This window comes from Monopterus albus, unplaced genomic scaffold (genome assembly GCF_001952655.1).
Source record: "Monopterus albus unplaced genomic scaffold, M_albus_1.0 scaffold214.1, whole genome shotgun sequence".
Classification (NCBI taxonomy): domain Eukaryota; kingdom Metazoa; phylum Chordata; class Actinopteri; order Synbranchiformes; family Synbranchidae; genus Monopterus; species Monopterus albus.
In genome coordinates, this window is record NW_018128094.1 from 2,002,302 (window position 1) to 2,023,690 (window position 21,389).

Sequence of the window (21,389 nt, forward strand, 5' to 3'; positions counted from 1 at the left end):
TCTTTCACACCCTTGTGAGACCTTTTCATTTCAACCCAACAGTGCTCTTTCATGACAACCAGGCTCAGACTGCAATTTTGCCAATCTATCTCAAGTATTCTCCTGTATCTCCTCAAAGATTTTCCCTGTTAAAGGGTGAATTCTGTGGCCTGAAAAACATTTCAAACACCCGTGGTAAAAACAGCCTACGAATTCAAATGCTTTCTTTTCACCGTTTAGCTCATAATAACCATCCACACGCCATGGGCCAGAGATTTTCTCCTCGCTGTTTAGAGCATGCTGAATGAATACACCTTCGCTAAACATCGCCCACTTGAGCCATTCGATGCTGGAATCGGAAAAGCTTTCACAACGATATCTGTAATCGTAAGCACAGGGGATGGCCAGCGTGTTTTCTTGGAGAAAGTTTGTTCTAAACATGTACATGCACGCGGATGCTATGGTGGATTGTTTAAAAGGATTGGTCCACACTAAAAAAGGTTGGTTGGCACCTTCAAGGAGGTGCTGCCATTCCTCCAATGCCAATTTAATGGCGAGGAGTTCTCAGTTTCCCACATCATAGTTTCTTTCGGCCAGTGTCAACTACCGGGAAACGAAGGCACAAGGGTGCAATGTGTGGTCTCCCTCGGACCGCTGAGAGAGAAGCGCTCCTACCCCAGTGTCGGATGCGTACACCTCGACCACGTGAGGGATCAGGTTGGAGGAGTACGGGGGCTATGGTGAACCAGTGTTTGAGTTACTGGAAGGCCTGCTTCGCTGTCCTGGACCATGCAAACTTCACCTTGGTGGAAGTGAGCTGCATAAGGGTAGCAGCCACCGTGCTATAGTTTTTAATAAAGCGGCGGTAGAAGTTTGCAAAGCCCAGGAAACATTGCAGGCCCTTCACACAGGTGGGAGTGGGCCAATTGGTGACTGCAGTGATTTTGGATGGGTCGGCACGGAGTCTTCCCTGTCCAATGAGGAACCCCAGAAATGCCACGGAAGGAGAAGAGAGTGGAAGACGCAGTTCTCTGCCTTGACGTACAGGCGGCTTTCCAGGAGCCAAAGTAGGACTTGACAAACATGTTGGATGTGGTCTGTGAGGGAGGAAGAGTAAATGAGTATGTCATTGAAATAAACAAACACAAAACGGCCTAGGAAGTCATGGAATATGTCATTAATCAACCCCTGGAAAACCGCCAGGGCGGTTGGTGAGACCAAAAGGCATCACCAGATATTTGAAGTGCCCAAGCGGGGTCTTGAAGGCCATCTTCCACTTGTCGCCCTCTCGAATTTGCACTAGGTGGTAGGCGGGGCAGTCTTCACGACTGCCGTGCCATGGAGAGACTCGAAAGCAGAGGAGAGGAGAGGTAATGGGTATTTGTTTTTAATGGTAATAGCATTTAGACCACGGTAATCAATGCAAGGATGGAGGCTGCTGTCCTTCTTCCCCACAAAAAAGAACCCTGCACCCAGGGGTGAGGAAGAAGGACAGATCATACTTGTGCATCGGGCGGTTTCGATGTACTCCTCCAGAGCCTGTCGTTCGGGTTTGGAGATGTGGAAGAGCCGACTGTTGGGCAACGTGGCTCCCAGGTACAGGTTGATAGCACAGTCATATGGCCTATAAGGAGGAAGAGAGTCAATGGCAAGATGCTTATTATACACTTGTAGGAGATCATGATAGTCTCAGAAGAGCCACCTGATCATATGCCTGGAGAGGCAGGAGATGTGATCGGTTGTCCAGCCAGGAGACAGGTGGATACACAGTCAGGACTCCACTGTGTGATGGTGCCGGAGGTCCAGTCCAGGGTGGGGTTGTGTTAGACCAGCCAGGAGTGACCCAAAACAAGTGGTGTGTCCGGGGTGGAGATGATGTTGAAGTGGATGTCTTCCTGGTGGTTTCCAGCAATGGTGAGGCGAAGCGATGGTGTCTGATGGGTGAGCAGCTGGCCATCGATGGCCCAGGTCTCTATGGTGTGAGGCAGCGGTTCGGGAATAAGACCCAGTTGCTCCACCAGAACCGGGTCCTTGAGGTTGCCCCCTGCTCTGGAGTCAATGAGTGCTTGGTGGGAGGACACCTGGCTGGAGGTTTCCAGGAGTACGGGTAGAGTACAACAGGTTCCAGGTTTGGTGGAGGTGGAGGGGCAGCCCATTAGTGTCCCCACTCCCACTGGCAGGCCCGCTCTTTTGGCCACACCAGGCAGGCAGCGATGAGATGGTTAGGGGCTCCACAGTACAGGCAGGACCCGGTGCGGATACGGCGGGTCCGTTCTTCGGGGTCCAGATGGGCGCGCTCTAGCTGCATAGTTTTCTCCGAATCTCTAGAGGAGCTGCTGTTAGCTGCTTCCATGGTGTGAGGCCTCCAGGCCTCGTGTGGAGGAGAGGAAATGGGACGGGCGGAAAGAGCACTGCTGAATGTCTATCCGGATAGCCAAGTCTACTAGGGAGCGGAGATCAGGGGGCTCATCCTTGGTGCTCAGTTCAGCCTTAATGTTGTCATTTAAACCATGCCAAAACGTGGTGCGTAGTGCCTTGTCTTCCCAGCTGGCTTCCACAGCCAAAACCCAGAAGTTGAAAGTGTAATCCATTGCGTGACATGCTCCCTGACGTATAGTCATAAGCTCCCTAGCAGCTCGGCTCTGATGAGTGGGTGGTGTGAATGCTGATCTTATTTTGTCCAGGAAGTCCATAATGGTCGCACCGTACAATAGTCCTCGAGTGTCCGCAGCTTCTGCCCAGGCAAGAGTTTTACTAAATGTAAGTCTGAAGATCCAAGATGACAGTGAACCTGGCTACCTGTTGCATGAGGTTAGTGATGATGTCCTGTTGTTGCTGCAGTGCCTGAGCAGTGCTCTCCAGCTGCGCAAAAAAATGGGCATCAGCTGGAGAGCTGCTTGCACCAGAGTCAGCAGGGTTCATGTTGGCCAGTTCATTCTGTTATAACCACTCACTTATGGGAGGGTGAGTGAGCGAAGAAGCGGACCCAGATAGCTGACTTCAGTGCAAACAGATTTATTAGTGCTGTACAATATATATAAGTGATGTGTTATGGTAGATAACAAGATAAAGGAAAGAGTAGGACCGGGTGCTGATCAGCTAGTACCCGAGTGAGAACGAGGGAACGAGTGGCAGGTGTGCAAGGTGACGTGATTAGGGACTGAAAAACAAAGTGAGAGAGGCAGGTGCAGCCGGGCAAACCTGACAATATATATATTTTAGCCATGATTCTTTAAACTTACTGAGCGCCTCAGGGCTCAGCCTCCTTGGTGCAACATACCCGCATTGTTGTTGTTGTTGACGCAAAGTTTGCTCATATGCCCTCAAATAGCTGCTGCGAGTATAAAACAGTTTTTCAGAAAATGAATCGATTATATCTAATATACAAAGGATAAAAATGTAGCGGACTACTTACTGACTTGTTCTTCAAGACGCTCAACGTTAATGCTGCGATATGCATTCAAACTTACCAAGAACAAGGTATGATTGAGCTCTTGTTGCCCCCTCTCACTATCTCCTAATTGACTGCAGTCTTCACGTCTGAAAAAACACTCTGACCAACCTGAAGTCCGGATGTTTTGCAATTTTTTTCTGTTCTCTTACAAAGACACAGTGACAGAGACCTTGTTATGGTTTGATGTATCTCAAACGTGCTGCTTGGTACCCCTGTATTTACCCCAGGATTACAAATAGCTGAAGGACAGAGACAAGGCTCCTTTGAAACAGAGTCTGTATTACTTTCTCATGTTTGACTATTAAAAGTTCAAATCACCCCTATTTTCAGTGTGCGACCGTGGGTTCTCTGTTTTGTTTTGGAATATTCACTTTTATTATATTTTCCTCATCTCACACTATACAACATAACCCTCACTCATTTCTTATTCATGCAACACTCGACTGTTTCACAGACAAACTGTCACATTACAAATAGACCCTCCAAATAACAGAGCCTTTATAAAGCCACATGCCTGAGAGGGGGGTGAACAGCTGCATGGGAAAGTGAAGGGGTGACTTTTTGACCTGGGGTAGGGGATGGTAGGTGGTGACCTTTGACCTAGACCTGTCAAAACGTAGTTTGATGAGAAGTGGTATATATACAGTACTGTGTGTAGGGTGTCCGCCTCCCAAACTGAGACTGGGAGCTGGTTCCACAGGAGAGGAGCTTGATAGGTAAAGGCTCTGCCTCCCATTCTGCTTCTGTGGACTCTAGGAACCACAAGTAGACCTGCACTCTGAGAGCCAAGTGCTCTGCTGGGATGATAAGGCTCTACAAGGTCTTTAACATACGATGGAGCCTTGTATGTTAGGAGAAGGATTTTAAATTCTATTCTGAATTTTACAGGGAGCCAGTGGAGAGAAGCCAATATGGGAGAAATAAGATCTCTCTTGCTAGTTCCTATCAGTACTCTGGCTGCAGCATTTTGGATTACGTGGAGGAAAGGAATTATTGGGATATGCTATATTGAATATATGCTTCTGTGAAAAATAGCCCCATCAAAGCAATTTCTCAGCTTTTTTATCAGGCAATTTAAACAAGTAAATATGGATTTAAGTAGTTAATAGTCTATACACTTTTATCGGGTAATCAAAAACAACAGTCTACCTTTCACTCTTCTGGTGCGGAGCATTAATATCTGTGACCTCTGCAAGGACATGTCAAGGAAATGATGAGCTTCATCCATCTCCATATGGAGCATTATGGGTTATTACAGTATAGGTGTCCCAGGCTATAGCTCATATGCCTGCTTAAATATGGACAATATAAACTTTCACCTAATCAGATTGTAGTTACATTAATATTTTGTCTCAAATCTCATCATAGGCTTATATTCTATTTTAACTACACAAAGTGATTAAATGATAATAAATCACAGACAAAGTTGCTTTAGCTGTATATTAGTATTTTGCCAGCATTCTGGCTGGACTAACCTTATTGAATTTAGGCCTACATTAATACTACTTACTGTACTTGCAGTACCTTAAACATTATTAGAACATTGCTACATCACAAATAGTCACCATTCAAATTTGCAGAAAACGGTGCTCAGCTACTTGTAGCTGTGGCTGCATTTCCTCAGATCAGGAAACACACATCATCTCTGTCCATAGCTATGCTGATGATCATAGCCACGGGAATGTGTTTTCAGGTGGGGGTGTGGTTGTGAAATTTTGGGGTGGAGGGTGTGACAGTTCAGGGACATCCCTCACACAATAACCATCATACAATAGCTGTCTTGATTTATACTGTGTGGAGGACTTGAAAGTCAGACAAAATCTATAGTATACTCCATATGTTTTAAAAAATATATATTAGTAATTAAAACTGAACAGAATTTGAGATCCAAAATAAACCTCAGTAATTCTATGGGATAATCTGTCACAACCACAATTCACTACTTGCTAAAAGTGTAGGAATGTATACTGAACAAAATTATACACACAACACTTTTGTGTTTGCCCCCATTTTTCATGAGCTGAACTCAAAGATCTATGACTTGTTCTATGTACACAAAAGGCCTATTTCTCTCAAATATTGTTCACAAATTTGTCTAAATCTATGTTAGTGAGCACTTCTCCTTTGCTGAGATAATCCATCCACCTCACAGGTGTGGCATATCAAGATGCTGATTAGACAGCATGATTATTTTACAGGTGTGCCTTAGGCTGGCCACAATAAAACATCACTCTAGATTAAGACGTTTCACCTCTCATCCAAGAGGCTTCATCAGCTTTGTCTGACTGGTGGTGAGCAGAAGGTATTTATCCCACTGGGTGGTGTTTCAGTCCTTCGACAGCCAACAATGTCCTCTAATGACTGAGTTATTAGGGTCTGGTATCGGTAAGAGTCATTACCTGTCTTTGAACCCTCACATGTGGACTGATGTGGTCCATCCTAAGGACAATACACTCAGACACAAACAAAGTAATGCGGTGTATGCCATTAAGTGCAGTCAGGAGTGTAATGACCTGTACACTGGGGAAACAAAACAGCCACTGCACAATCACATGGCCCAACACAGGAGGGCCAACCCTAGTGGACCAGAGTTAGCAGACCACATCCACCTTAAGGACAAAGGGCATTCTTTTGAGGACATTGAAGTCCAGATCCTCTCCAGAGAACACAGCTGGTTTGAGAGAGGAGTCAAAGAAGCAATTTTTGTCCAAATACAGTAGACCACCCCTTTCTAAATAGGAGTGGTGGACTCAGACTCATCCATCTACAACTCTGTTTTGAAATCTCTAGCCAAACATTTCCACCCCAATTCACACCAGGACAATAGGTGTTGGGCCACATGTGAGGGTTCAAAATTTTCACTTTAACATCTACTAGATGCACTGGGCCATCCAGTCACCAAGCCTAGGGTGTAAATTGGAGGAGAAAAATTTGGGGTGTTGGGGGTCACCATATACCTGAAAAATGGTAAGCGATAATTTGTGACACCAGATCAAAAGCCGCTTTGTATCTGTGTTCCTGATTGGTTGACATCGACTCCTGATGCATAACCTACTTGTGATTGCTCCATTTCCCAAATCTGTACTGGCAGCTAAATGTCAACACCTCCGATGCACAGTTTAAATTCACTCAGGTAAGACATTTACAACATCCATCCAGCAATAAAAAGTGGTCATATGCCACGGATAATATCTTAACCTCCTTTATAGAAGGCTTTGGGCCATGAAACAAGCCCTTTTTTTTGTTTATTTTGCATACATTTAACAAAATTCAGACTCAGTGGTCGAATGGTTTGACTAATTATAATGAATTTCACAGTAACAGTATCAGAGATTATGCTATCTATTTGAATTAAGCAGAGCAAATCTGTAACCAACCTGTAACACACCCGTAATTGTGTTTTGTGGATTTTGTTATATCAGCTTTTTTTAATCAAATGTGTCCACTATGCATACCAAGATGGGAGAATTTGCTAATTGCTTTCTTATAATTCATAAAATCATTAAGCTGACAAAATAAAAAGGTAATCTCAGCTCTCAGCTGAGGCCAAAAATTCAACTAGATATGATGAAAACTCAGGAGCTTGCAGGGTCTTTGTCCCCTGGGCACTGCCCAAGGACCCCGTTGGGAGCCTGTGTGGCCCCGAAACCCCTGGCAGCCCCTAACCCCTCAAGAACACAATTGGAGAAATAACAAATTTACAGGCAGCACAGTATGGGAACTTCAGCAGAGACGTAAGTGTGGGTCCTGCTAGTCCACAGAAAACTGTTATCAAGCCATTCTGTACTGTCCTGTCACAAAAATCATTGTCACTCAAGTTTTTTTTTTTAATCATATATGTATAAGACACATGCTGTTCAAAAACACATCTGAAATTTAATAAAACACACTGTTAATTGTAGCTACATCTGAAGAAAGAGATGCATGGCAAAAACTATCACCGCAGGTGCCAAACTGGGCAGACTCAGGTGAAAAAGTTAGTGGAGACAATACATTCAGCTGATGGTCATCAAAAGCCAGCAAAGACTGTTTAACTAGAGAAATAATATGAACGAACTGGTTTTCAGAGAAAGAGAATGTGACAGAAAGATAACATTGTTTGCTGAGTCTATGGTATCAGAACTTTCCTGCATGACAAAAAGCCCTGTCATTACTGCTCTGTTTTGTTTTCTCTTAATGTACCATGATACGGCCAAGATGTCAGTACCTGGTGGTGCACCTACCTGGTGGTGCACCTGACAAGAGCTCTTTTTTCCTCAAACAGCAAGGACCAAATCCATGACATTATATAAAATTACTGTCAATGTTCTTGTCCCTGAAAGTCAGTCAGTGTGGTCTAATTCCCCTTCTTAAGAATGCTTGTGATTCCCCCTGTATCTACCTGTAGTGGTGCCTTCAGGACAACAGTTTTACAATCCATGTACAATGCACTCTACATACTCCTGCTTCCCAGAGCATGAATCCCTTTGGACACTCCGTGAGCTTTTCTCTAGAATCCTCAAATTAATATATCAATTAAGATGCACTGTTTGCCAGGAGGACACACAGTATCTACACATGTCCAAAGTATGTTTGTTTTGTGTTATGGACAAGCTATGATTCTTTGGGCAACCAGGTCATATGATCATGCAGAGGTAAGGCCTATAACAAACTGGGGTTGTTGTTTGTATCTGTCTGCTCATTGTTTGTTTTGTTTTCCAGGCAGTAGAGGAATTGCTGGAGTCATTGGAGCTGGAGAAAAGCAGCTACCACATGGGGCTGAGCAGGGTGAGTGAATACACATTCACACATGCACATACAGTATAAGACTGTTACAATAATGATAACAGTAACTTCTGAAATTGTGGCCAGGTTTTTATTAGCCTCAAATGCAGAGATAAGTCTTCACTTGAAAAGGCATAGAATAGAGAGGAGACATTCCTTGTTTTCTGTACTGTTGTGCTTACATTTTTTGTTGCTGTTTGCAAACTTAACACTTCTCCACAGTACTAATTCATGTTATGTAAAACAATTTTCTGTGTGCAGTTTTTTAAAAATATTTACACATTTAAGGTACAGTAGCTATAGCTTAGGTTACTAAGGTAGCAGTGCTGTTACTGCATATCCTAAGGTGAACAGAGGACCTAACTTGTGGACTGTTATTACCTTAAATATTGATCATAAAACAAAAATTAATAATACAATACAGGTATGTTCTGATTAAAATGAAGATAATGCCATATCACATCGGAATATTCCACATTACAATACATATTTAATTAAAGTCCAGTCAAGGGGTGAGCAGTTTTATCTCTTTGGAAAAAAGCCAGAAAAACCAAATGTAAGAGTTTTCCACCTGTCCTTAAATGCAGCATATATTTGTGGATCTGAGGAAGCTATGAAGAAGGAGATGTTCACATTTGTGGATCTGACAGCAAGCAGTACATCCATGTAAAGACCTACTGGGCTAGTAGAGGAAGCTATGAAGAAGGAGATGTTCAAATCATTAACCACAAGGGGCAGAAATTAACATGTCCCTACATCAAAAACTCCAAATACACAAACATTACTCACCAGACAACAGAACAGTTCACAGCACAACAAAAACCAAATACATCTTTCTAACCAATGCTATAGGTCTTATAAAAAAAATAAATAAAAAAAAAAGGGAAGAGATCATGTTCCCCATTTAGGCCTGGTTTACTTGTGGCTCTGAGGCTATAGATCAAAAGCTGTAAAACATAGTGTTACTATCATGCAGTAATTATTGCCAAATCAAAAATATAATTGCTCTTATAACTGTAGTTGATTTTAACTATTTACCTTAGAAAAATGTCTTCAAAACACCACAACTCTAAAGCACTGCTGCACTCCCTACCCCCATTAGTTAATTAATAATGGTAATAGCAACAGAAATTAATAATAGCAAGCAGAAGATGAAACACTTTCATCCAATAAAATGCCGATTTGAGTCTCCATCGGAATTTATCCTGCTGCTGCTCGCCATGTTGAAAATTATCGGTTTACAACTATTTTTCTCTAGTCACATGTGCATAGGCAACCTTGGAGCTTGTCTTTTGCACATGTGCTATTATAGAAAGCTGAATAGAAACCTAGTTATGCATCTACATGGCAGAGAAATTCTCCGCAAGAAATCAACCTGGAGAAATTGGATTACCCTAAGTGGCTACCCTGATTACAGAAACCAGGTTTCCAAATTTATATGACAGTTAAAATAACAACTTACTTGAGAAAGTCGATTGTAACCTGATACTTAAGTGCAGTAAATGCAGTCAGGGATAGTGGTGAAGTCACAACATTATTGTTATGGTTGCTCACAGAAGTGAGTGGATAAACTGGACTCAGGAGTCAGCACTCTCGGTTCAAGGTAAGGGATTTATTAGTTTCGCAGCTGGTGAAGCAGGATGGTTCAGACTCTCGGGGTTGGTGAGAAGCAGTGAGTGGGAACTTGTCTGTTCACAGGAGGCATAGAGCAGTCAATGTGTAGCAGCGATGAGAAGAGAAGGATGTGGCAGGTTGCAGTCTCAGGTCTTAACAGCAGGACGGGTAAGAGCGGCGTGGTGTAGCTTGGAAGCGGTGGTTTGAGGCAGCAGGTTCTGATCACAGGGAGGACAGGACAGAGTGAGTGAAGCCGAAGGATGGCAGTCTGACTGACCTGAGGAGCAGTTAGCCGGTCCCGTAGTGTTGTAGCATAAATCTGCAACAAACTGGCACTGTGGAAGCCTCTGCCCAGCCCTTAAGTAAGATGTGGCTGATGGTCAACTGATCGCAGCTGTGGAAGTCAGTACAGGTGTATGCCACGCCCGAGACAGATTACCTGCCAAGAGGAGAGGGAGAGAGAGAGATAGAGAGAGAGAGGGAGGGAGAGAGGGACAGGTGGAGCAGAGCAAGCCTGACAATTATGACATCTGAAGAATGATCTTAATTCTTACCCATACTCAAAACCATAATTTCTTCTTTGCTGAGCCATTTTGAAAATTACAGCCAGAAGTAAGAACAGTCAGGTCCTCTAAAGGACAAAGAAATAAAGAAAGGTCTGTAGCCTAGACACAATTTATGGAAGGCATTAGAGGGATTTAAATGTAGGGCTTTAGAAGGGACCCAGGCCATCCCACTGTGACTCTTTATAGTAAAAAATGAAATTGTGCTCTCACTGGCATTCAGGAAGTGGCACTAATGCTGCCACTATAATCTGTCTGGTTGGAACTGTAATGATTAGGCCAGGAAATTCACTGAAATACTTGATTTGGACAGGGAAGATATTAACCAATAACATAAGCACTGAGCAGAATTTAAAAAGCAACAGCATATTGGAAAAATGCTAATCTGCATTTTTCCCATTTAGTAGGTAGCATCTTTGCAGGGATTTATCAGTGATGTCATGCCATCTTAAGAGGAATTCATGCATTGCATACGGACATGGACTAGGGCCACACACACATTCCTATTCATACTTCAAATCGAAGGTCTGTTTTCTGTCCATGTATTCTCACAGTTTCCAAGCATTGCATATGTGCAGTCAGGCCTTTTGCTGGCATGAACTGGTTCTTAAACATGTTTCAGACTTGAGGTGTCAGTACATAAAATAGCCAGTGTGTGTTACACTGGGCAGCTGTATAAATTAGGAAAGTAACAAACTAGAATAGAAATGAAAAAAAAAATTACTCTGGTTTCAATGTTATATCCTTTCTAAACTCAGATTCTCATTATTAAAGGACATTGGTCTATTGTAAGTCAGGACATCCCTAGTTTTGGCTTAACAATGAAAAATGGTAACAAAAGTCTTCCAACAGGACTGTCACTCAAGATCCCTTGGACCCTTTGGTCTCTGGGTCGATACCTATTTGGTATGTCTGGTAATCCATCACCACCTGCTGTTTTTAGAAGAAATCACACAAGGTGCTTTTAGTCTTGGTGAACGTTTTTTTTCTCCTTCCTTTGGTGCTATACGATTGCATGTCAGAGGTCACTGATGACCCGGCACTTAATGTTTCCATAGAAATGTTAAGTGCAGGGTTGGTATGTTGCCATTTATAAGCACTCTACTATTTGGACAGTGGTCCATACTGTTTTTTTAACCCTTTCTTTACTGTTTTACATTCCCTACTACAAGTATTTTTGCAGTCAAGTGAGTTTTTCAAGTATTTCACTCTCACTGTAGTTGTTGATTACATCAGAAGGTTACATACTACATTTTCTTCAAACCTAATCATATTAAAATAGACTTTAGGAGATGTCTTAAAATAATTGTTCTTACAAACATGTAGAATTTCCAGTGTGATAAAATCCACTGGAAATCCTGGCAAGGTCTACAATCAGCTCCTCAATATTTGCAAGTTTGAAGTCTGTTTAGCCAGGAGGAAGTTAGGGACAATTTAACCCTAACTGACAAGTTTCCAGATGTATGCAGTCACAAGGTGTGTAAACTATACATACCACACACCCCTACAGTACCTTAAAGAAAGAAATTGTTTTTGACTTGTCTCTCCCTTCTCCCTGCAGGTGTTCTTCAGAGCTGGGATTCTTTCCAAGTTGGAGGAGCAGCGGGACGTTCAGACCAGCAGGAACATCTCTTTATTCCAGGTTGCCTGCAGGGGGTACCTGGCCAGACAAGCCTTCAAGAAGAGGAAGGTAAGACTGCTGCACCTAGTGGGTAGGATCACTTCGAAACAACAGGTGTTGGGGTTTCCTTCAGATATACCAGAAGATGACACAGAACACAATTTCATTCTAAAAAAGGACACTATGAGCCTTTATTTACTTGAGAGGTATCTATTTTCTGGTGGTGGCATATGTGTCCCAAGCTTCATAACTGGAGGAATTATAATTATGGTCAGTATATAGATAATGTAATTAATAGAGCTTAATGTCATAGTATCATTATATTGTTTTTATTTTGTAGTGTTGAGGTACAATAAAGTTATGGCTGTTGGGATTTAGAGGTAAGATTTTACTCATGATCTGATAAATCAAGTGAAAATGGGGCAGCAAATGGTGTCTCTGAGCTATACTACCACCCTCCAGTCCAACAGTCTGCTGCCTACAGGCCTTCTGTTGTTATTCCAGCTTCTCTACCTTGTGTTGTCAAAATACAGTCCATAAACAAGAGCACTCAGAAAGTGCATGTACCTCTGCCAAAGGTGTGGTTGTTTGTCTGCGTGTCGGCCCTGCGATGGACAGGCGGCCTGTCCAGGGTGTACCCTGCCTTCGCCCGATTGCTGGCTGGGATTGGCTCCAGCCCCCTCCCCCGTGACCCCATTTGGGACTGAGCGGTATAGAAGATGAATTAATGATTAATGATGTTGACTGAAACAATGTGCAGTTACATGCACAGAACTGGCACGTGTGTGTGTGTGTGTTTTGTTGAACCACATATATGATAACATGGATGGTTCACAGCAACACAGTTTAGTGTCAACTGCAGAGTTCATTTACAACAGACAAGTGCCAGAACAAAACTCAGACCATCCACACTGACAGACTAGAGTGTAATCTTCAGGAGAGAAAAACATCAGATACAACGATCAGCAGCAGAAACAGACAACATTTAACTTAAATGTTGCTGGGATTTAAACAGACTGTTTTACCTGTGTACCTGTGAGAGATCAGCTGTAGGTCTGTATGACACAAGCAGGGCACAGGATGGCCAAACTTTGACACCATTTGCGAGCCCCAAGCACAGCTGGTGTGTTCACTGTTTCTGGTTGACATGTAAACCAACATGAATTAGGAGATCAGTGTATATTTTTGAGGAGGTTTAACACTTGAGCAGAGAGAATCTATTTTCATACAGCTTTAGGAGACATTTGATGAGTGGTCATGACAAGTATTTATATTGTTATTCTGCTACACCAGAATAAAGTTAGCATAACATTTGATTGTGTGGGAAATTACATTTGCCATCATAGGAAAAGTGTTTCAATAGCCCTCAAAACAATCCACAAATTCACTGTGCACACATATGCCTCACAGGTGCGCTCCGGTACTTCTTCAAATTGCACTACACCTATGGCCATTGATATGGCATGTGTGTTGTTCCAGCACAGTGAGGCTGACAAGGGGAAAACATTGTGCAACACTGACTAACTCTTGAAGATGCTAGTTAGGATCTCTTGACTTTCTGTATGTCTTACTTCACAGAAGTTTTTTTTTATCTTAATTGTCAAAGTTTTCTCATGTGAACACAGTTCTTTGGTGCACAGTTGTTCTATATATTGTTAAGCTCTGTGTGTGTGTGTGTGTGTGTGTGTGAGACAGATCCAGGATTTGGCCATCCGCTGCATCCAGAAGAACATAAAGAAGAATCATGGTGTGAAAGACTGGCCATGGTGGAAGCTATTCACTACTGTTAGACCTCTGATAGAGGTTCAGCTCACTGAAGAACAGATCAGAGGAAAGAATGTGCATACTCACACACTACATTAATTTCCTGGAGACTTAACTTAATCTTAACCATAGCCACTACTTGTCTAACCCTTAAACCAAGTCATCACTCTAAAAAGTAATGATTTATTTTTTGGGGACTTGATTTTTGCCCTCACAAGGTAGTTGAGTCACACAGTGTGACTGTAGACACATAATATCCCCACAATATGAGTAAGTCTGTGTTCAGACTAAGTTTTAAAAAAACACATACCTCTTGGTTCATTGCTATGGCGGTTAGTGTTCACTGCACTCAGCACCAGCATAACAGGGGGCTCTAGCAAAATGACAGCCCCATGCAGTGAAGATGTTGGATCTGGTTTAACTTTTTCCACACAGGATGGTAATATCATCTGGTAAAGGTGTTGCTTTGAACAGTCTCTTAAAGAGGATGTTGGGGACCTGGATGCCAACAGCAATACTTTTGTTTACCTTTATTAGCATGACTGCTATTCACTCTCAAATTTTGGCCACAGTTACAAAAGCAACATAACGACACACTATGTCCTTTTGTTAGTTAAGCTATTGGATGTTAAACAGTGTTTTTTTTATTCCCACGCACTGGTGGGCATTGATAACCATGCTGTTAATGTTTATCCATGCCGCTACATTAGCCTACTCTACATTAGCAGCATGGTTAAACAAAACGCAAGAGAAACTAGTGAGCTAGGAACATGATTTAAGCCACTCAACTCATCACAGTGTGGCTGTATCTTACTCCCCTACAACCCCCCACCCCACTCCAAACAGTCCCCTCCATTAAAACACAGCAGGGAGTTACATTTTACCAAAGCCAGTCTGAATGCCAGCTAATACCAGTCCATTATATTGGTGCATTACCGTAGGAATGGGGTGACTGATATGGGTCTTTGAATTGATATGGGTCTTTGAATTGATATGGTTTTCTTTAGAGTCCCAACTAAGGTTGCAACAGTATGAAATTTTTATGATAACCGTCTCAGAAAATTTCATGGTATTACTGTATGCAGTATTACACAATCACTATTGTCAGCTACATCCACCCTCAAAGGAATGAAAACAGAGGGGATTGTTTTATTACAAGTGACTTGACTGAGTTGATTGAGCTGGATTACTGCATTAGATTAAACCTGAAAAATAAACAAAATTTTGAGGGAAGGGAAGAGAATATAAAGGCTGAAGCCCAGGGGATAATGAGCGACAGGTGGAGATAATGAATGGTAATTATGAACCAGGGTAAAGCTGGGGCTGGTGAGGTGATACAAAACAGGAAATCTGACTAAATAAAAGCACAAAACAGGAAATGAGTCCAAAAACCCTAACATACTTTGTAAAACATCGCTGGGCCAACATGCAGACAAACAACCACACACACACACATGCACTCCTACAATTTAGAGTCACCAATCAACCTAAGCCACATGTCTTTGGACAGTGGGAGGATGCCAGAGCACCTGGAGAGAACCCACGCAAGCATGGGGAGAACATGCAAACTCCGCACATAAAGGCCGCGAACCAGGAACCTTCCCACTGTGAGGCAATGGCGCTGCCCACCGCACCACCATGCTGCCCCATCACAAAAATACAGTATACTTAAACTATTAAAAGTAGAAGTAGTTTACTCAATGCAGAAAAGTTTTATACCGTAGAGTATATCCTATACAGGGGTTCTCAACCTTTGTAACTTGAGGCCTAATTTGATTACCTACTTGATCACATTTAGCTTTGTAAATTTGAAAAAAAATATTTTAATCTAACCCTTTGCAGCACTACTCCACAGCCCACTAGATGGTGTTTTGAGGCCCACTGATCAAGAATGGCTGCTATAGCCCACTGTTATATGGGTATATATTATATTGTAATAACCTGAGCTATTACTGTTATGTTCTGATGTTGATAAATTGTTGTGCCTCAAGAGTTACTGTATAATCACCAGCTATATTTAGTTGAGCACTGTACTGTTCTTATTTGTTGTTAGTAACTGGGGTGGCTGCTATGGGTTTTTTGGGGTAGGATTTGGCTACATTGTTGTGGTTGCCTGAATATATTATGTGCCTCCTCAGTTATAAATCAACATACCAGACCCACTCACAAGATTATTTTGTTCTGCATTCCCTTTTTTGCCAACACAAAATAGGAAAGGTGTCCTTCTGTTAACTATGCACTGCAGAAATAGAATAATTTACAGTAAAAGATAAAGCTGGCTACTCTTACTCCTTTTTCTCAATTTAGACTGATTTTATATAGTGCCTTACAGTTTAAACGTGTGTGTAATGGATGATCTGGACACTGCATTTTTAATATGATTTTATTTATGTTGATTTAGTGTGTATATTTTATTGATTGATTGATTGATTATTAAAGTTGAGTTGAGTATTGTTGTTAATGTGGGGCTTTTTATTTTGGATTTATTAATACTGATTTAATTTGTTTCATATGTTTATATTTATTACTGTTTTGATCAAGGGTGTAGTTTTGCTTGTGGATGGTAAGGACATGTCCCTACCAATATTTTGAGTGGACAGAAATGTCTCTACCAATATTTGAGCAAACCTGTGTGCATTACCTTTGGAGTGAAGTTGTATTAGAGCATTACAATGTGCTTGACCTACTGAAAGGAAGGGGGTGATCTCAAACTCACATTGTCATAAAGCTCACAATGTCATATTTGCTCCCAGGCATGGAGGAGGCAATAGCTGTCAGTGTGCTGACAATAACTGTAGTAACTGTAACTGACTTCAGTAAAGTTGGAAAAATTTTCACAGATTCAAAGTTTCTGGATCAATAGTGAAACATTGATAAAATACAAACAACACCTCTTTTGATTTATAGTAATGTAGAAAACAAGCTACAAGCTCATTTTGATAAAAAATTAGCTCTCCTCTGCTCCAGACACATAACACTGGTCTCAGTGTGCAGCCAGCTGTGAAGTGAGTGTGTAGGGCCATCCACAAAGTGCAACACTTCAAAGATACACACCTACTACAGAAATATTCAATAACCTTATTCTTACCCAGTGTAGTGTTACCAAAATCACTTCACACATTAATTACTGTCTGCTGATTGCATCTTCAGTGCTTCAGGTGAGGCTCTAATTAGGGGGCAGCACGGGGCTTAAGAGTTAGGTATTAAGGGGGTGTCTTGTCAATGTTGATACCATGTTGGTTTTGATGGCGTAAATTGTATGTCAGGGCACTTTTGAAAATGAGAGTTTGCTCTCACCTGGTCTTCCCAAAATAAATAAAGATCTATGATGACAATGAACAAATGAATACAGAAATATCACAAGGAACACTGTAGTATCATGACTGGTAAGAATGAAATACTGTATGTGTCTCAATCCCAGCTGATTAATTTAGTCATGAATTCATAGTTGAGTTGAACACCAGAATACACCTAATACAGATCACTATTAAAATATTTTCATATCTGGGTAGGACAGTCACGATGCACAAATCTCATCAGCTGTGTGTGTGTAACATCGAGCTGGACTCCCTTGACAGCAAAATACATGAAAGGAAAACATTTTATATGGCTGTCTTATGTATGCCACGGAGGTTTAAGCTGCAAAAAGGTGGACTGGAAAATGTTATTCCCTTGCATGTAAGTCAATATAAAACATAGTGTAACAGTGTCAAACTTTAACAAGACTTTCCTAGGATGAAACAAACTGAACTGAGAACAGGATAGCAACCGTATCACATTAAACAACTCTAAACAATTTAACAATGTGGAGACATACCAGACACAGTACCTCCATTACAGTTGGTGAACACTTTGAGTTCTGCTAGCCAGGACACAAGTCACATAGCCACCTGATTGCGTCTCCGTGTTACCTCTGTCTCGCATACACATACTGTTTGTGCCATAAATACAAATGTTCTTAAGAAAATGTGTATATACAATAATTTGGTGGAATTCAGTCACTCATGTTATGTTACATCACATTATGTGTTACAGTCACTATCTGTTACACTGGCACAGAAGCTTGTGTGAGGAGCAGATTATAAATGTTTGCTAACACATTAGCCAGCTCAGATGAACAGATTCTGGGTGCCTGCTCTGGGATATTGCCCAGACCAGCTGCCTCTGTGAGTTTATGCTCCTTGGAGTGTTACAAACATCAGCCAATGTTACAATAAGTGATGCGTTCTGTGCATCTTCTGCAGCTCTAAAACCTCTCTGTTGATCTGTACTGAGGGCCACAAAACAAGCATAAAACTCACTCGGGTCATCTGGCAGGGTGGCTGGGGAACTTGTGTTTCCACAACCACTTTTAGTGGCGGAATAATAATAACAATTATTATTATTATTATTAAAACCTGAGTGAAAACAATAGGCCTCCAACACCATTGGTGCTTGGACTCCTAATAATTCCTTTATATGCTAAGTAATTAATTCCATCTACTGTATCCTCACAAAGATGTTGATGCCATTATCTTTTTTCCCCTCTCAGGAAGAGATCCAACAGCTGAAGCAGAAGCTGGAGAAGCTGGAGAAAGAGAGGAATGAGTTGAGACTCAATAATGACCATCTTGAGAGCCGGGTAAACAGACATATGTACAGAAGAGGATTTGAGAATATTTTTGTAGTGGATATTAATACACTTTATTAACATGGATATAATTTTTTTATATTTCATACCTTGATAGATTAGGGCACCAAGTCCGTCACAGGGACTAATTGAAATGTAGTCTAGTTACCATGATTTATCAGTATGAATCTACCAGTTCACTGACCTATTTACTGGAGATAGAGACACATATAATGACATAATGAAGACAGTTATAAGCTAAATAAATGTATTTACAATATGTACACAAGGAAAATGATGAGGATGAAAGATGTCATGGTAATGGTACATTGCAACAGAGATGACTGGGTTTAATGGATGACTGAATGGTCTGTTTAGTGATGGTGGAAGATGAGTTATTTATCTAAAATCACTCTAGACTGAAATCTAATCCTAGTGGTTTAAACAATAAATTTGGAAGACCATGATTTTAAGAGAGACATCAGCTGTTAGCCATAAGGTCACTTAGCTGTTAGCAGGAGTTAGCCATTAGCTCTGGAGATTCCACGTGGTCGATTGGTGAAGCCATCTTTGTTCCAAAGCCTATGGGCCACGGTAGAAGTCTGTGGGGGTCTGAAGTTCCAGAACGCCATTTAGAGCCGTGTTTCTCAGAAGGTTTTCATTGTTTGGGGGTGTATGTGCATGTATGTTGCATCAGATCACAGAGCTGTCATCAGAGCTGGCTGATGAGTGGAACACTGGGGAGTCAACCTCTCAACTACTGGAGACTGAAACCTCTGAGAGATTTCGTCTGGAGAGGGACATGAAGCACTTGCAGGTAAAGTCATAAACACACATGTTTTTGGTGCACAGTGCAGCTTCAGTTTAGTTTTCCTTGTACTCAAAACCACAGTACTTGGCTATTATGACCAAAACCTGCCTCCTCCCCTCTGGACCCCCTTCCAGCTAGGATTACTAAGGAGGTTATTGACACCGTTGGACCTTTTTAGGTCACTCTTATAAATTGCTGCTTAAGGAGGGGGGTGATCCCTGCTGCCCTTAAACATGCGGTAGTGAGACCACTCTTCAAAAAACCTAATCTCGACCCTTCCGTAGTTTACAATTTTCGTCCTATTTCTTTGTTGCCTTTTGCATCCAAGGTCATGGAAAAAATTGTCCTCACTCAGCTGCAGTCTCACCTAGACCGCCTAGGTGTGGCTGACAAATTCCAATCGGGCTTCAAATCCCACTACAGCACTGAGTCCGCATTATTAAAGGTCCACAACGATATTACCATGACCCTCAATGCAAAACGGTCCGTTATGTTGGTCCTCCTAGATTTATCTGCAGCTTTTGATACTGTCAGCCACGCACTGCTAGTGTCTAAACTCGAACATCTTGTCTGAGAGGGTCAGTCTTAAATTGGTTCATTTCTTTTTTATATGTTTGTATCGGAAGGTCCTAGTTGTTCTTTGTGTTAGTTTTATGTGTTTTTTAAATGTATACAACCAAAAATAACTTAAAAATAAAGTAATTAAAAAAAAAACATGTCCCAAAACTTGTCCATGAATGCCATCTATAGCATCTCCAGTTGTGCACAGAGCACAGCCCCTCTACATGTGTATCTTTTTTATCTGTGCTGTCCATAGACTGTGTCCTAAGCACCTATTTACTACTGTATACACATAGTGTATACACAAAACCATGGGACAGAAGAGACAAGATGGCGCCGGCTGCTGTATTTGGCCTGCTGCCTGCTTCTCCTGACTATTTGCTAATTTGGCATTCCTAAGGTTCCCTACGTTTCTCCTATCCTGGTATATGATCGCTCGTCCCTCATAGAAATAGGTAACTCGATGTTTAGCTGTCAAAACATCTACTGGAGCTATCAATCCGAGTGACCTCCACCACTATTAGCGTCCATATCTTTGTTTCTCCGACGTTAAACGGGCCCCCTCCCGGGCAGACCCCGTCAAAGGCGACGCAGCAAAAGAGCTGGTTTTCATGTCAGGCTGAAATCCATCGTAAAGAGATCGATGCTGACGGACCACCTCCGGGAGCATGGCTTCTTCGATCCAGGCTGGACTGTGGTCCAAAGCTATTCCTTTCTTTGACCGGTTGGCCCAGATGCTGAATTCCCTCGCCCCCATTGCCGACTGGTGAGGCGACTGGATCATGTTGTTTTCAGGCCAACCTTCATCCAGTGACTCAGGCCGATCCTACATCGGATAAGTTAAGCCCACTTTTCTTTGTTCTATTCAATGCAAGATCGCTTAATAATAAGACTTATTCTCAACGATTTTATCTCTACCCATGAACTGGATATGTTTCTTCTTACAGGTGATGTAAGTGAGTTATTCCTTTGTGTTGCCATGCTGGGAAATAGATTATGCAGTTGAAAATCAAGGTTGTACCAAATTGGAGTGTATCTACATGGTGCAAGTGATGATTTAGTGATTTTGTTTGCTTTCCACCAAGGGAGGTCTGCAACCGAGTTATTTAAGTTATTTTTACAGGAATTTTGCTCTAATTCTATCCATGTGCTGTTGTAACAATCCTTCTGAATCCATTTGACTAGATACTGTAGCTGATTTGCCAAGTAGTAATACTGGAAATTTGGTGCTTCTAGACCACCTAGTGATTTCTTCTTTTGGAGTGTAGATAAAGAAATTTTGGGTTTCTTGTTTTTCCAATAAAATTGGAAAGTTAAAAAATCAAGTGATTTAAACCATTTATCTGTGGGTGTTGTGGGAAGCATTGTAAACAGATAGTTGATTTGAGGTAGAGTTTTCATTTTGACAGTAGCTATTCGACCGATGAGTGAGAGAGGAAGATTGGACCAACGTTTAAAATCATCTTCTATCTTTTTTAGCAGGGAGGTGTAGTTGAGATTAAAAAGTTCTGACACCCTGGGAGAGATATTAATACCAGGATATTTAATGTTGCCTGTGCAGAATTGGGGGGAGGAGTCTTGGGCTGCAGAATCCCAGGCATCCTCAGAGTGGTAGTATGGTGGATTTATTCCAGTTTATTGTGTAGTTT

General features: G+C 41.8%; 1 protein-coding gene across 1 annotated transcript in view; it reads left to right on the forward strand.

Annotated features, from left to right (window-relative positions):
* LOC109971040 (unconventional myosin-XVIIIa-like) overlaps nucleotides 1-21,389 on the forward strand; it is a 233,547-nt gene that overhangs the window by 126,302 nt on the left and 85,856 nt on the right. The window contains 5 exon segments of the mRNA XM_020619059.1: nucleotides 8,135-8,200; nucleotides 11,936-12,064; nucleotides 13,691-13,834; nucleotides 18,291-18,380; nucleotides 19,066-19,185. Of these exon segments, the coding sequence (XP_020474715.1) occupies nucleotides 8,135-8,200; nucleotides 11,936-12,064; nucleotides 13,691-13,834; nucleotides 18,291-18,380; nucleotides 19,066-19,185 (549 nt within the window).